The following is a 15,160-nucleotide window of genomic DNA, read 5'->3' on the forward strand; positions in this document are numbered from 1 at the left end:
TCTCAACTTCTTCCAACACCTTGAATTACCATGGTTTCTCACCTGTAAACTTGTGCATTTCGAGATATACAATTATACATAAACAATGGCCAAACAGTCTTGAGGCGTTTTCTTCCCTGTGTGTGATATTGTACTTTCTGTTAGATGTGATTATTTTTAATCTTATATGACTAGACATGTATTTCTAACGCCGGAGATGCATGTTTTGTGATGAAATTACTTAAAGTGATATCATAAGAGCAATTGGAAGAGACGGAATTTTGATGAGGAAGGATCATACGGCAATCAGCAACAATGGAATTGGCAGTTCTTTTCGTCATTCCAAGGGCAAAACTGTGTCTATATAGTAGAATGATTGAATGGCATGTTATTAACAATCCTTTCTAGTTCTGATTCTTTCTTTTTTTTTTACAAAAATTCGTGTTACATTGTAGTAATGTTGATGGTAGCTTTCTTGAAAATTGTCAAGAAACTTTCTAGTGTCCCCAGAGATTTTGTTGCGATACTATAAAGAGAGCTTTAGCGCAATGGTAAAAGTTGATACCGTGTACGTAAGATCCAATATGGCTAGCACCCTGCATATAGCGGCAACTTAGTATACCGAGCTGTTTTTTTTTACTATAAAGATCTGTGAAATGGGAGACTCAATCAATGAATTTCATGATAAGCACAAACTTGGAAGGGAAGAACTACTGAATTGTGGTAGTAGACGTTTCCTTAACTCTTGTATCCCTCTTTTCTTTTGTCACACCAAAACAAGGGAAAGCTTTATCATTTTCCTTTCCTTCCCCCAATTAAAAAGTTAGAACCTGAACTGGCGAACCAAAGTCACTTTTGTGAAACCATACCCTAAGGCTCTATGAGAGAAGAGTTAACTGGAGTACACCTGGAACGACAACGAGGAGCACAAAAAGAGAGTTCTGAAGATAAGACCGGGTTGACGGCTAAAACTTGTATTCCAGGTCAATAAAGACTACAAATAGGTTATTTGGATTAATTAATTTATTTATTTATTTATTTAATTTCATTGTAATAGAATAAAAATGTGACAGGGTAAGGTTCATTTTTAAAAAAAAGGACAATTGGGGAGAATTTGAACCGTTGAAAACATTGGTACGAGTCATGAGGGGATTATGTATTTATGCCCAACTTATTTTATGATTTCTGAATATTTCAAAAGTCAAAAGAGGAATAGATATCTTGACTTGGAATGAACAGGCTAAAATGCAAACAGATAATTTCAAGGTTTATTTAGGTCATGATAGACTGACAAGAATTGTGTTAAGTATAACTTAATCATCAACTTAAAATTACTCTTCCATTTGTTTTAATTTTTTTAATCTTTAGGTGCACAATTGAGTTGCTAATAAATAATTTATATATAGTGTAGTGATTTCTTTTAGAATAAAGTAATCCTGTATTCAAAACCATGTGTTTATTTATATCGAAAAAATAAAAACATGTGGTTATCTTGTTCTTTTCCATCTTTTTGACTAAAGTCTCCTATAGCGTGATTTTAGCTAGGAATGTTAAGAACAAATTAAATCTTAAAGTCAGGCGAATCTCCTTCGAGTCTTCATGCTAAGAACGCTATACACATTTAAAAAGTTTAAAATCTTTCAAAAAGTTAATATTATTTCTTTTACGGTTAACCGGCAACTTTTTAAAAAGTTAAATTTATTTCTTGATGCAATTACACTTTTGTGTTTCTTTATCTGTTTCGTATGACGGAAATTAGTTTTAGTTTTTTTTTTTTCCATAAGTAAATTATTTTCTGATATTTGGCTACAAAAAAGTTTTTTCCTTAAAGGGAAAAAAATCAAAGGAAAAAACTGACTTTCCTCACTTATGGACGAAGGTCATTTTTTTTAGGGGGATTTGCAGTCGTACCCTATATTTGTGTCATCTTTTAACATGTACCCTATTTTTTAAAATTATTGATTTGGTAGCCATCTCACAAAAAAACCATAATAATATGACAATTACACCCCTGACAAAAGATATAAAACGATCTCCTCCTCTCCTCTCAACAACTTTATAAAAAAATCAGAAACTTGTCCAGATTCATCTTCAAAATCACATTTGCATAAAGTTGTTTCACCTTGAAGCTAAAACTTCATTCTAATGTAGCATGAAATTATTTCATGTTGAAGCTAAAACTTCATGCTAAACATGTTGAAGTTATTTAGTTCATTTGCTAAAATTTCAGACTAAACATGCTTAAGTTATTTAGTTCATTTCCTAAAACTTCAGACTAAACATGCTTAAGTTATTTAATTCATTTGCCAAAACTTCAGACTAAACATGCTTAAGTTATATAGTTCATTTGCTAAAACTTTAGACTAAACATGCTTAAGTTATTTAGTTCATTTGCTTAAAATTTCAGACTAAACATGCTTAAATTTTTTAGTTCATTTGCTAAAACTTCAGACTAAACATGCTTAAGTTTTTGTCTTGTAGTATGTAATTTTTTAATTAGTTTTTTGTAATACATGCTGAAATTATTTAGTTCATTTGCTAAAACTTCAGACAAAACATGCTGAAGTTTTTTAGTTCATTTGCTAAAACTTCAGATTAAACATACTGAAGTTTTTTAGTCCATTTGCTAAAACTTCAGACTAAACATGCTTAAGTTTTTGTCTTGCACTATGTAATTTTCTAAAGAGTTTTTGCTAATGCATGCTGAAGTTATTTAGTTCATATGATAAAATTTCATACCAACACATGCTGAAGTTTTGTAACGCAGTCTACAGTTTTGTCATGAGGTTTATCCGAAACTTCAGTCTAAACAAGCTGAAAGTTTTTAGTTTATTTGTTAAAATTTCAGCCTAAACATGCTTAAGTTTTTGTCCTGCAGTTTGTCAATAGTCTTTTATTAAAGAAGGGCAAAATCGTCTTTTTAAAACGCTTTTAACAAAAAATGGGTACGAATGCAAACGGAAAAACAAAACGGGTATAAGTTAAAAAGGGGCGACCAACTAGGGCGCCCCATGCAATTTTTACATTTTTTTACAACAGCCTTGATTTTTAATTTAATATTATTTGCTTCAACTGGTACTTAGATTTGCTAATATTATCAAAACAGTACTCGATTTGCTAGTATTATTACTAAACTCTAATGTATACTCTTCTTGGGAAATATTTTTCAATTCACCAATTAAATACTACCATTTTACCGGAAAGCAATTTCGATGTAAAATGACTTTTACATTAGGGGCAGTGCATAATTTGGTAAATACCGAATTACTGTATCGAAATCGAAATTTTTGGTATTTGGTATTCGGTATCGTATCTGGTTTAAGTTTTTAAAAAATATGGTATTAGGTATGATATTTGGTATTTTAAAATGAAATACCGAAATTCCGATACCGTACCGAAATATATATTATATTTCACAAAACACATATTATTAATTATAACATAAATATAAAAAAACTAAAATTTTACTTTCTTTTATTCTCTAAGTTCATCAATTAACTCTAAGCATGTAAGAAGACATTTCTAATGATCAAATTTATTCCTTTATGTGCAGTTTTCTCTTTCTAGGTTAATATTTATTGGTTTTGGATAAATTTTTTGTCAACAAACGTTTTTAGTTTTGTACTTTTGAGTACTTTAATTAAGAATATTATAGTCTTAGACTCTATGCACTTGTTAGTATTCAAACCGAATAAACCGAAGTTACCGAACCGAATAAACCGAAACCGAAATGAGAAAAACTGAATCATACCGAATTTAATTAGGTACGGTATTGGTATAGCATTTTAAGAAATCAAATACCGAAAATACTGAACCGAAATATCTAAATATCGTACCGAACACCCCTATTTCACATACCAAATACCCTTTGTCTAAAAAGGTCTTTATACATTCTGTGCTTATAACGTAAAAGAAAAGATAATATTTTTTATTTTTATTTGACTACTATCCATCGGCCATGGCCGTGCATGTACAAATCACAAACCTCTTGGAACACTAATTTTAATGAAGTTAACAACAACAACAACAACAACAACAACAATAAGCCAGTAAAATTCCACTAATGGGGTATGGGGAGGGTAGTGTATACGCAAATCTTACCCCTACCCCGAAGGAGTAGATATGCTGTTTTCGAAAGACCATCGGCTCAAAAAAGGACAAAAGGGCAAAAAAAGACAATATTAGTATCACAACAACAATCATAATATAAATAGAAACACCATGAAATCCAGAAGAAGGATGCAAAGCAAAGGAAGACAATATTAGTAAATATTATTATCACCACAACAATCATAAGAACAATAGGTACACCATGAAATCTAGAACTAATTTTAATGAAGTTAAAAGTACTTTTTTCTTTAACCTGGTATATAACATTGTCATGAGAATTTTTTTTCTCTAACAATTTATAAAAATTGTACACCTAAAAATACTACAAAGTATATTTGCTTCGATCCAATTAACTATCACAATATGACTTCAATTCATATCGTTTATTTATTAAGAGAATGGTTGGTATCGTTTATGTTGACTTTTCTTACTGAAATGTTTATTATTATATTCATAAGAGTATAAGTAGGTCCCGTTTTACGTCATTAATTAGTGGAGTTGTTCAACTATTCAAGTTATAATAATCTGGTACTTTTGTGGATACGATATCTTTTTCGCAAAATAATAACTTCTTAATGTGGACACAAGTATTTTTCTTTTTCTCCAATCTCGTACTTTTGTGGATACGATATATTTTTCCCAAGATAACAACGTTTTAATGTGGACACAAATATTTTTCTTTTCCCCCAAAGGTTGACTATTTTAATAATAAAATCATAAAAATGTACAAGTAACAAGTAGCACAACTTTTGAAAGAAGACCAGCAAAAGGCTCTGCCATGATATATATATAAACCAGAAAGAGTTTGAACTTGGAACGAACCAGGAAGCTAGCTTTCACATGCAAAAACTAAAACAAAAAATAAGATGAAATCTCATTGTGTAACGTTTCTATTTTCTCCATATAATTTAATTAGGCAGTATATATTCAAAACAAACGGCAAATACGAAACCGAGTAAGTGAAGCTGGCGTGTGTTGGGTTTGAGGAAGGGAGGGAATGTAAGACTCTTACTAACTAATACTCCTAATGTATTATAATTCACAAAAAAAGATACTCCTATTAAAGAAACTGTTGCATTGCTTTCAGCTACTACTCTTGTTTGGTTCATTGAAAAGACAAATTTAATTTATCAGTCGACCAATTATGGAAAGAACCAAAGGCATTCTTATGTTAGCTTTTGCAGTTGTGTTCTTTACTGCTTCTTTGGCTATTAATCCTAATGATGAAGCTGTTCTTCTTGCCTTCAAATCTCACATTTCTTCTGATCCTAATAACTTGTTACAAAGCAACTGGTCTGTTTCCGCCCCAGTTTGCAGCTGGATTGGCATTACTTGCAGCTCGCGCCACCATCGAGTCACTGCTTTAGACATTTCTAGCATGCAGCTTCGCGGTACCATTCCTCTACACCTCGGAAATCTCTCATTTCTTGTTTCCCTCGAGACATCAGTAACAGCAGTTTTCATGGAGATTTGCCAGAAGAGTTGTCTCATTTGCAAAGGTTGAAACTGATTGATGTTACACGAAATAACTTTAGTGGTCCCAGTCCCTCAGTCTTAAGTTTGTTACCTAACCTTCGATTCCTCTACCTTTCGAGCAACCAATTTTCAGGGGAAATCCCATCTTCCTTGTCCAATCTAACAAAGCTTCAACAGTTAAGAATGCAGAGGAATTCTCTTCAAGGAAAGATCCCTCCTGAAATTGGCAACCTTCGGTACTTGACAATGTTAGACCTACAAGGTAATGTTTAAGTATATAAATCTCATCTAAATGCTTAAACTGTCAAAGAGTGCATATTTCTATTTACTTCTTGATTGATCTTTCTGATTGGTCATGTTGATGTGTGTGATCGCCTCATCTAAAAGTTTAATTATGTCTCCAATAGGTAACCGGTTTACTGGCTCTATACCACCATCAATCTTCAACATGACTTCCCAGAGACAACTCGCCATAATTCGCAATCGTCTTACTGGTAAATTTCCTGTAGATATTTGTAACAATCTCCCAAATCTTGAAGTGCTCTTTCTCTCGAGCAACATCCTAGATGGCCTAATCCCACCAAATTTAGAGAAATGCTCAAAGCTTAAAAATTTGACGTTGTCTGGAAATCAGTTCACTGGAACTATACCAAGAAAACTTGGGAACTTAACTATGCTCACAATGTTGCATCTTGGAGAAAACCTTTTAGAAGGTATGAATAATCTTTCTGCTTTGTTTTTTTATTTTAAGATTTCTCAATAGCTAAGCAATGTCAGTTTGAGCTAATCTTTATGCATTTTACTCTAATTGCCAGGAGAAATACCAGTTGAGATCGGTAATCTACAAAACCTTCAATTGCTTAGGTTAAAAGCTACTAACTTAAGTGGTTCTATTCCTGCAAAGATTTTCAACATTTCAGCATTGAAGATACTACCATATATGGAAATCAGATATCAGGTAGTTTACCTTCAGATTTAGGCCTTGGAACACCAAATCTTGAAGAAGTTTACCTTGGATCGAATGATCTCAGTGGAAGAATTGCTCCTACAATCTCAAATGCTTCAAGGCTAATTATTATAGACCTACCAAACAACAAATTTACAGGTCCAATTCCTAATTCACTTGGTACCTTAGAGTGTCTTGAAGACCTATACTTGGGTGGTAACAACTTCATTAATGAGCCATCTTCTTCTGAGTTAAGCTTCCTTACATCCCTTGACTAATTGTAGATATTTAAGAGAAGTGGTCATTGAAGAGAATCCTTTGAATGGTTTTCTTCCAGCTTCTATTGGAAACTTTTCCGATTCTCTTCGGATGTTTATTACACGTAGAAGCAAACTGAAGGGCACCATCCCAGAAGAAGTTGGAAACCTAAGCGGCTTACGTGTGCTAGCTCTGTCTCATAATAACCTCATTGGTTCCATTCCTGAAAAGTTGAGAACAATGCAAAATCTTCAAGAATTTTACTTAGAAAATAACAGTCTAAGAGGAACAATACCTGATGATGTCTGCAGTTTACAGAATCTTGGAGCTTTAAACTTGACTGCTAATCAAATTTCTGGTTCAGTTCCAGCTTGTTTAGGAAAAGTGTCTACTTTAAGATATCTTCATTTAGGTTTCAACAGATTGAGTTCCACCTTACCTGAAAGCCTGTGGAGTCTTCAAGATCTCTTAGAACTGAGTGCATCATCAAATCTATTAAGCAGGCGTATACCTCCTGAGATTGGTAATCTAAAAGTTGTGACACTAATTGATCTGTCCAAAAATGATCTTTCTGGTGATATTCCTAGTACTATAGGGGGTCTTGAAAAATTGATTAGTCTCTCAATGGCACATAATAAATTAGAAGGGCCTATTCCAAGTTCATTTGGTAAAATGGTAGGCTTGGAATTCTTGGATTTTTCTTACAACAATCTTACTAGTGAAATTCCAAAGTCACTTGAAGCACTCTCACACCTTAACTAAGTCAACATCTCTTTTAACAAGTTAAAAGGAGAAATTCCCTCTGGTGGTCATTTTGCAAATTTCACCGGTCAATCTTTCATGTCCAATGATGCACTCTGTGGTGATTCTTGCTTTAATGTGTCACCATGCCTCATCAAATCCACCAAGAAATCAAGGAGAAAGAGAGTGCTTATAGGACTATTTATTCTATTAGGGATTGGATCAATGTTTCTAGCATTTGTCCTTGGATATATGCTGTTAAGATGGCAAAAGAAAAAGAAGAATTCAGATCAAACAGATGAATCATGAACTTCAACAAGCAACTGAAGGATTCAGTGAGAGCAATTTGCTTGGTAACGGGAGTTTCAGCATGGTGTACAAAGGGATACTTAAAGATGGGAGTCTTTTGGCAGCAAAGGTATTCAATGTGCAATTGGAGTGAGCATTCAAGAGCTTTGACACCGAATGTGAGATACTACGCAACCTTCACCATAGAAATCTCACAAGAGTGATCACTAGTTGTTCCAACCCAGACTTCAAAGCCTTAGTATTGGAATACATGCCCAATGGAACACTTGATAAGTGGCTATACTCTCATAACTTGTTCTTAGATATCTTGAATAGGCTAGATATTATGATAGATGTGGCATCGGCATTAGATTATCTCCACAATGGGTATCCAACACCTGTGGTGCATTGTGACTTGAAGCCAAGCAATGTCTTGCTAGATCAAGAAATGATTGGTCATGTGAGTGATTTTGGCATTGCAAAGTTGCTAGGTGCGGGGGAGACTTTTGTCCAAACAAGGACTATTGCAACCATTGGATACATTGCTCCAGGTAATAGAACCTTTCAAACTTGGTATGCTGTAGATTTTCCATTTCAAAATTATCTTCCATGGTAATAAGGAGTACTTTAGTTCATGAACTAGTTATGCCAAGATCATAATTATGGGTTGTCATGTGGTGAATAGTAATATAGGACAGAATAATAATGTAGTAATACAATAGTAATGCAGTAATTATTCTTAGGTGAACTATGATATGATTGTTATGCAGGGAGAGCCAATCGACTTTAAGGGTATTTTTGTATTCAGATACTTTTATCCAATTATTGCTGATACACATATTCCTATTCATGTTCTATCACACATAAAGAGATTACCATATATTAGCTATGCAAAGTTAGGTACTTGAAAAAATTTTCTTAGTTTGTAATGTTTTATACTGAAAACCAAAATTGTATTAATAATGCAGATATTACATATTCAAGGTTTTATGTTGTGAAGAAGACATTGTATTAGTTAAATGAAATTTTATTCCGAGATTACTTTTTCTTTGCAACTACCAAATCTGTCCCCAGGAAACTTATCTAACAACATTTCGCCCTGGATTGCAGAGTATGGACAGGATGGAATAGTATCCAAAAATTGTGATGTCTATAGTTTCGGCATCATGATGAAGGAAACATTGACTAGGATGAGGCCAAGTGATGATATGTTTACAGGAGATTTGAGCCTAAGGTGTTGGATTAATGATTCTTTTCCTAGTGGAGTTGGTCAAGTTGTGGATGCCAATTTGTTGAGGCCAGAGGAAGGACATATTGAAGCAAAGACTCAATGTTTGTTGTCTATAATGGAATTAGCTTTGAGTTGCACTTTAGTGTCACCTGATGCAAGAGTTAACACGGAAGATGCTCTTTCGGCCCTCAGGAAGATAAGATTTCAGTTTGTCACTAGTTGTTTTACTTAAAAGAAAAGGTTCTTTTACTTCTTTTTTTGTCAGTTTTCCATGCGAAGATAAGATTTTCGCATGATGTATGTTCTGTGATTCAGAGCTTGTAAAAAAATAAGCTATATGATTGATTACTTTAGTATTGCCAACTAAAAACTAAGGAGTTATACAAAACAAAGTAATAGACCTATGACTTGCCTTTCCTTTGATAGCTCAATGGAGTTGGTGAGGACTACAGAAGCCACAGGGATAAATGCATACAAAAAGCACTTAGAAACTAATACACTTAAGAAAACAGGTCTACAACTAAATGGAGCCTCATGTTTCTTTACAGCAACTGCTTTTCTCCAGACTAAGGATTTCTAAGCAGGACAAGACTTTAACTCTAAATCTTTCTGAGTCCACTCAGGTCGATATCTGTAATACCCAATGGAATGAGAATAAATATGTCCTAGGATGCCATTTCTGATCATTGTTTTTCTTTTTCACAAGGACCATTGTGATCATTGTTTTGCTAGTGAACTCACAGAGCTTATCATAGTCCATCAGAGAAATGTATTCAATTGTGGTTGAGAAGCCTACACAATGCTCTCAGGCTCTTAGAGCATCAGCCCTCATGTCAATTCCTCTTTACTATTGATAGCTCAATGGAGTTGGTGAGGACTACAGAAGCCACAGGGATAAATGCATACAAAAAGCACTTAGAAACTAATACACTTAGGAAAACAGGTCTACAACTAAATGGAGCCTCATGTTTCTTTACAGCAACTGCTTTTCTCCAGACTAAGGATTTCTAAGCAGGACAAGACTTTAACTCTAAATCTTTCTGAGTCCACTCAGGTCGATATCTGTAATACCCAATGGAATGAGAATAAATGTCCTAAGATGCCATTTCTGATCATTGTTTTTCTTTTTCACAAGGACCATTGTGATCATTGTTTTGCTAGTGAACTCACAGAGCTTATCATAGTCCATCAGAGAAATGTATTCAATTGTGGTTGAGAAGCCTACACAATGCTCTCAGGCTCTTAGAGCATCAGCCCTCATGTCAATTCCTCTTTGAAGCAACTAGAAGTATTCACATTGGAATTGGAAATAATAAGCTCGAATTAATAACTTCTACTACATCAAGGTGCCACTCCTAGTGTTCCTGTCATCATCTCGGACCAGCTACTAATCTTCACCTTGGTAAACTATTGCCTCAGCAACTAGCTAATCAGAGGAGAACCCCTCCACAGATTCCTCCTTTTATCATATTTGCTTTAGTTGAAGAGAATCAATTAAGTAATATCAGAACAAGTAACCACTGAGATTTTTGCAAGAATATCCACTTTGGAATTCTAAAGGGAGAGATTCTGGCAGGATTATCCATCTACTTTGAATTCTAAAGAAAAGGTTCAGAATAAATTATCACAACTGCATAGAAACTGAAAAAAGGGAAAATACCAATGCATTGGATCATAATCAGTCTTTTATTACATGGAGATCACACCATCTTTCCTTGAGCATTGTTGTTGACACCACTAAACTACTAATCAAGTACCTGGATTACACCAAAAAGCACTCTGTCGTTAATTTCTCAAGCATCTGCCTCCATAACTATCGTTCAGGTACCTCCACAAGCTACAAAAATAACTCAAACCATTCAAGTGCCTGCACAAGCTACTAAATGACAACCCCCATAGGGGGCAAATTTAACAAGAAATGCTTAAGCAAAAGTCCTACTACATTTCAAATAACTTTCAAATGCCCCCAAATCGTATTTAGCTGCATTAGCGCATGATTCCATTAGCAGGAATAAATCAAAGAAGTGACAAGCACACAATTTCAACAACATTACTGAAGGGAATCGGCTGTAAGGACTGGATGATGGTTTACAACCACAGGAGGCCGAAGAGCTTTGTGATTAGCTACATTTTCCTTGCGTGCCTTGTACATCTCTTCAGTCTCAATGACAACCAACCTTTTCACCTAAGATCAGTATGAGAAATGCAAAATGAATAATTACTAGTACTTCATATGGAAACGAGAACGCAAAGGAGAGCACTCATTCAACTAATTCATATTAATAGCAAGCCAATTTAAAAACCTGCTGAAGCATTCCCCTAACAGTAGGGGTGTTCCACCGCATTACAGTCCTGTTGCATTTGCGAAGGCGCAGTGCCTCTAAGGTACGTCTATGGAGCCTTCTAGTGCCTGGGATACCCCTTACAAGGGTTATGTATAGATTAGGGCTCCAAGCAACTGGAACACAAGCTTTAAAAGCGTTGTAAGCACTCATCTCTTCCTCTTTTACTGGTTTTTGCTTTCCTGTGGCAGAAGTAACGTGAAACTTTACTTCAAAGATTTTCAAATAGGAAGCTAGGGAAGGAGGTACAAGATCTAACAAATCTGCTTCGCATGGATATTTCTCACAATTAAACAAAATATAGCTAAGTGACAGCATGCAGAGCAATGAACTTATTAAGAAAACACACCTAAGCTGGATAATAATCGAAGTAACAAGATGGATTCAAAAGTGTTAACCGGAAAGGGGAGGGGGGGAGGGGAATCTTTTTTTATAAATAAAAAAAAAAAAAAAAAAAAGGCCAAGAATTTACATCAACACACTACTTTGAGTTACAGCGAAATCATCCTTGGGAGATAAAGAAAAGAGTGGAAGTCAAAGCAAATATACGGACATCAACTTCCGTGCGGTCAAGGAAAATGTGAGACCTAGTTAATCTATTGAACACACCAATACCAATTATTTTCAATCAATCACTAATGTATTGCTAGCAAATCAGTATAGGGATCATGTTGAGAGTATTGATGTTCTTAAGCCTGCGTAGTGTGTTCCTTTTTTCCTTTTAGGTTGACCATTTGGGCACGTCCTTTATAAATATGAAAATACATGTATGTATAATATTGTTTTTCATATTTTTAGTATCTGCGGGGATGCATAAAGTAAAATCCATAAGCATCAACATTCAAAGTGTGATGTTGCCGGAAGCTATGAAAGTTAGAGAATGATTTTCTCAATGTTATGAGGTAAAAATGGAAGGAGTACCAACCCATAGTGGGTAGAACTGTCATGATTCTTACATAACATCGCTTTTGTGTAAATTCATAAGGAACTTTGGTTCATTATCACCAATATCAGTAAACATGTACTCAGACTGGGAGAACACAGGATTCTCCCTAAAGGTTTAACAAAATATGGTCCATATATTTCAAAATTGATTATTTATCTATATGATTAATTCTTACAAGTATTTCATAGTATTAGGAAGTTCTACGACTGAGTAGCTTAATTATTATACACCACTACTGGAAAAGATTAGGAGTCAATTAACAGGAACAGTATCACATTTCATGAAAGCCTGAAGAAGTAATTGACATCTTCAAGAAACGGGTTGACTAGCAGTAGTAGCAATATGCTTGCTATTAATTCCAAATGCTAAACCACTATTTTTCGATCCTCATCACTTTGAACGTATGTTCACACTCAATATAGGCACATTTCGGCCAACCTCTCGGCCATCAACAATTGGCAAAGGTTGAGGGACTTGTGGCTAAGGTCACAATTTCGAGCTCTGCGCCAAGAGAACTAAGTCTCCTATTTAAGGATAGAAGAGCGGGCCCATTATCCCCGAGTTCTAAAGGCTGTGTGGTTGGTCCTAACTCCTAAGGGTTGACTCCAGACAGATTTCTCAGTAATAAAAAGAAAAGCTAACATCTAAGTAATTACCACAAAAATGGTAAAATCAATTTCTTTTCTTTTTCGCTAACGAGCAAAATAAAAATTTTATGAGTTCAATACCTCTTCCAGCTGAGATGGAAAGATAAAAATTGAACTTTTTTTTCAAGGACTTCACATAATGTCTCTTCCACTATAAGTAATATTTTAGGATTCCATGAGGGAATAATTAACAGGTTTTCATTCTAATTAACATCACAACTTAGAGACACCCAACATCCAAAAGGGCATATTAGAATTTTAGAAATACTGTTATGAAGATCAAATTGCAAACTTACTTGGCCAAGTCCTCACTGAAGACGGAACTTTGCTCCTCTATGGTGAACTTTACGACTTTCCCTCTGCCCTATGGCTTTCTGTGTTTTGGAAACTCATATTTACTATTTGGGCCAATATCACCCGATTCGGCCCACCAAAAGAACCTTGAACCTCTCTTTTTTTCCTTTTTCAACAACACTTTTGAACCAAACTCATAGATTTATTTACATTTTTATTGTTATTTATTTTTATTTACATTCAAGCTAGTTTGTGTGCACCTCGACTAATTTTACGAAAAACATACTACCTCCTACCAGCATAAGTATGGGAACTATATCCACCAATACTTAAACAGATGAAAAAAAATCACCCAGGGTCAGTTTGGAAAGCCATGTGTAATTAGTTGATTGTGTTATTATTAGATTAGTAATTTTACACCCTGATAATTATACAGTATAGCAATTATAATGACATATTTGTTTGCAACAACGTAATTACATTAAAATTACCATTGTCATAATTGATTGGACAAGTGTAATTACATAGTTAAATAAACTTTTTCATATTAACATTTTAGATAAGTTTTAATGTGCGATAAACATATATATATAATAAATATCAAATATTAATTAATGAGGTAATTAAAATAAATATATTTCTGTAAAAATATATAAATTAATAAATAATATTACAAAAAGTTGATATCTTTCTACTCATGTGAATATAAGAAAGTAGTTAGATATGAGCTTAAAATATTTTTAAAATAAATATATATACTAATGATTAGAAAACAAACCTAGTAAAATACAAAGTAAGAAATATTTAATGTGTGATAAATACATGTATGTAAAAATATATTAGATATTACTTATAACTAGGTATTTAAACTACATATTGTTTTTTAAATAAGAGTATTAAATAATTATAGTGTGGTAATATAGTGTAATTGTCACGACCCGGAATCTCACCCTCAGGACAGTGATGGCTCCTAACATTTCACTTATTAGGCAAGCTAACGTTAGCTAGATTATTTAACCAATTTTAATAATTCAAAACAAAACATTAATGAAAATAAACCGAAATAATCTGAAATGGAATATTAATAATATATATGACGATATCCAAACATCTCCCAGAATCCGAAGTCACGAATACATGAGCAACTAGAGTACTACACATATGGTCTGAAGCAAATACAACTATTTGAGACTAGATAAACAGTAGAATAGATAAAGAAGGGGACTTCAGGGCAGCGGACATTGTGCAGCTATATCTCAAGTCTCCGAATATAGATGAATCCGAGCAAAACACCACTAGATACCGCTGGGATCAACACCAGTATCTGCACAAGAAGTGCAGAAGTGTAGCATGAGTACATCCGACCCAATGTACTTCGTAAGTGTCAAGCCTAACCTCGAAGAGGTAGTGACGAGGCTATGACAAGACACCTACATAAAATCATGTACAGATATATATACAAAGCAACAAAATAACAAGCAGGATAATAAAATATTAACTGGGAAGTGACATGCGAAAGGAAAAATATCATAAGAACGGCAAGAACGAAATCATCAAATAACATCTTCCGAAATAAGCAACAATGTAACCAAGCAAGGCAACAATCCAGAAATCAAATAAGGCAATGAAATAAAGATGGCATGGCATCATCCTTCGTGCTTTTACTCTCGTCCTCACCATGTAATATCATAAATAAAATGGCACGATATCACCTTTCGTGCTTTTACTCTCAACCTCCCATAATATTATAAATGATGATAAATAATAAAATTTACGGCATCACCCTTCGTGCTTTAATCCTCACAATCTCTTAATATATGATAATGAATGCAAATAAGGCACGACAACACCCTTCATATTTTTCACTTGTCCTCACCAAGCAACAATACAAATCAGAATAAC

At 34.1% G+C, this 15,160-nt stretch overlaps 1 protein-coding gene and 1 pseudogene across 1 annotated transcript; one reads left to right on the forward strand and one right to left on the reverse strand.

Moving 5' to 3' along the window:
- Positions 1 to 4,553: 4,553 nt before the first annotated feature.
- On the forward strand, positions 4,554 to 10,528 carry LOC107820944 (uncharacterized; annotated as a pseudogene).
- A 143-nt stretch (positions 10,529 to 10,671) lies between these two features.
- On the reverse strand, positions 10,672 to 13,410 carry LOC107820945 (uncharacterized). Its single transcript, XM_016647309.2, has 3 exons — positions 13,261 to 13,410; positions 11,333 to 11,553; positions 10,672 to 11,214 (listed from the first exon to the last, which is right to left on the reverse strand). The coding sequence occupies exons 2-3, from the start codon at positions 11,522 to 11,524 to the stop codon at positions 11,080 to 11,082; spliced, it is 327 nt and encodes a 108-aa protein (XP_016502795.2). The 5' UTR covers positions 11,525 to 11,553; positions 13,261 to 13,410; the 3' UTR covers positions 10,672 to 11,079.
- Positions 13,411 to 15,160: the final 1,750 nt, after the last annotated feature.

This window comes from Nicotiana tabacum, chromosome 17 (assembly GCF_000715075.1).
Source record: "Nicotiana tabacum cultivar K326 chromosome 17, ASM71507v2, whole genome shotgun sequence".
Classification (NCBI taxonomy): Eukaryota; Viridiplantae; Streptophyta; class Magnoliopsida; order Solanales; family Solanaceae; genus Nicotiana; species Nicotiana tabacum.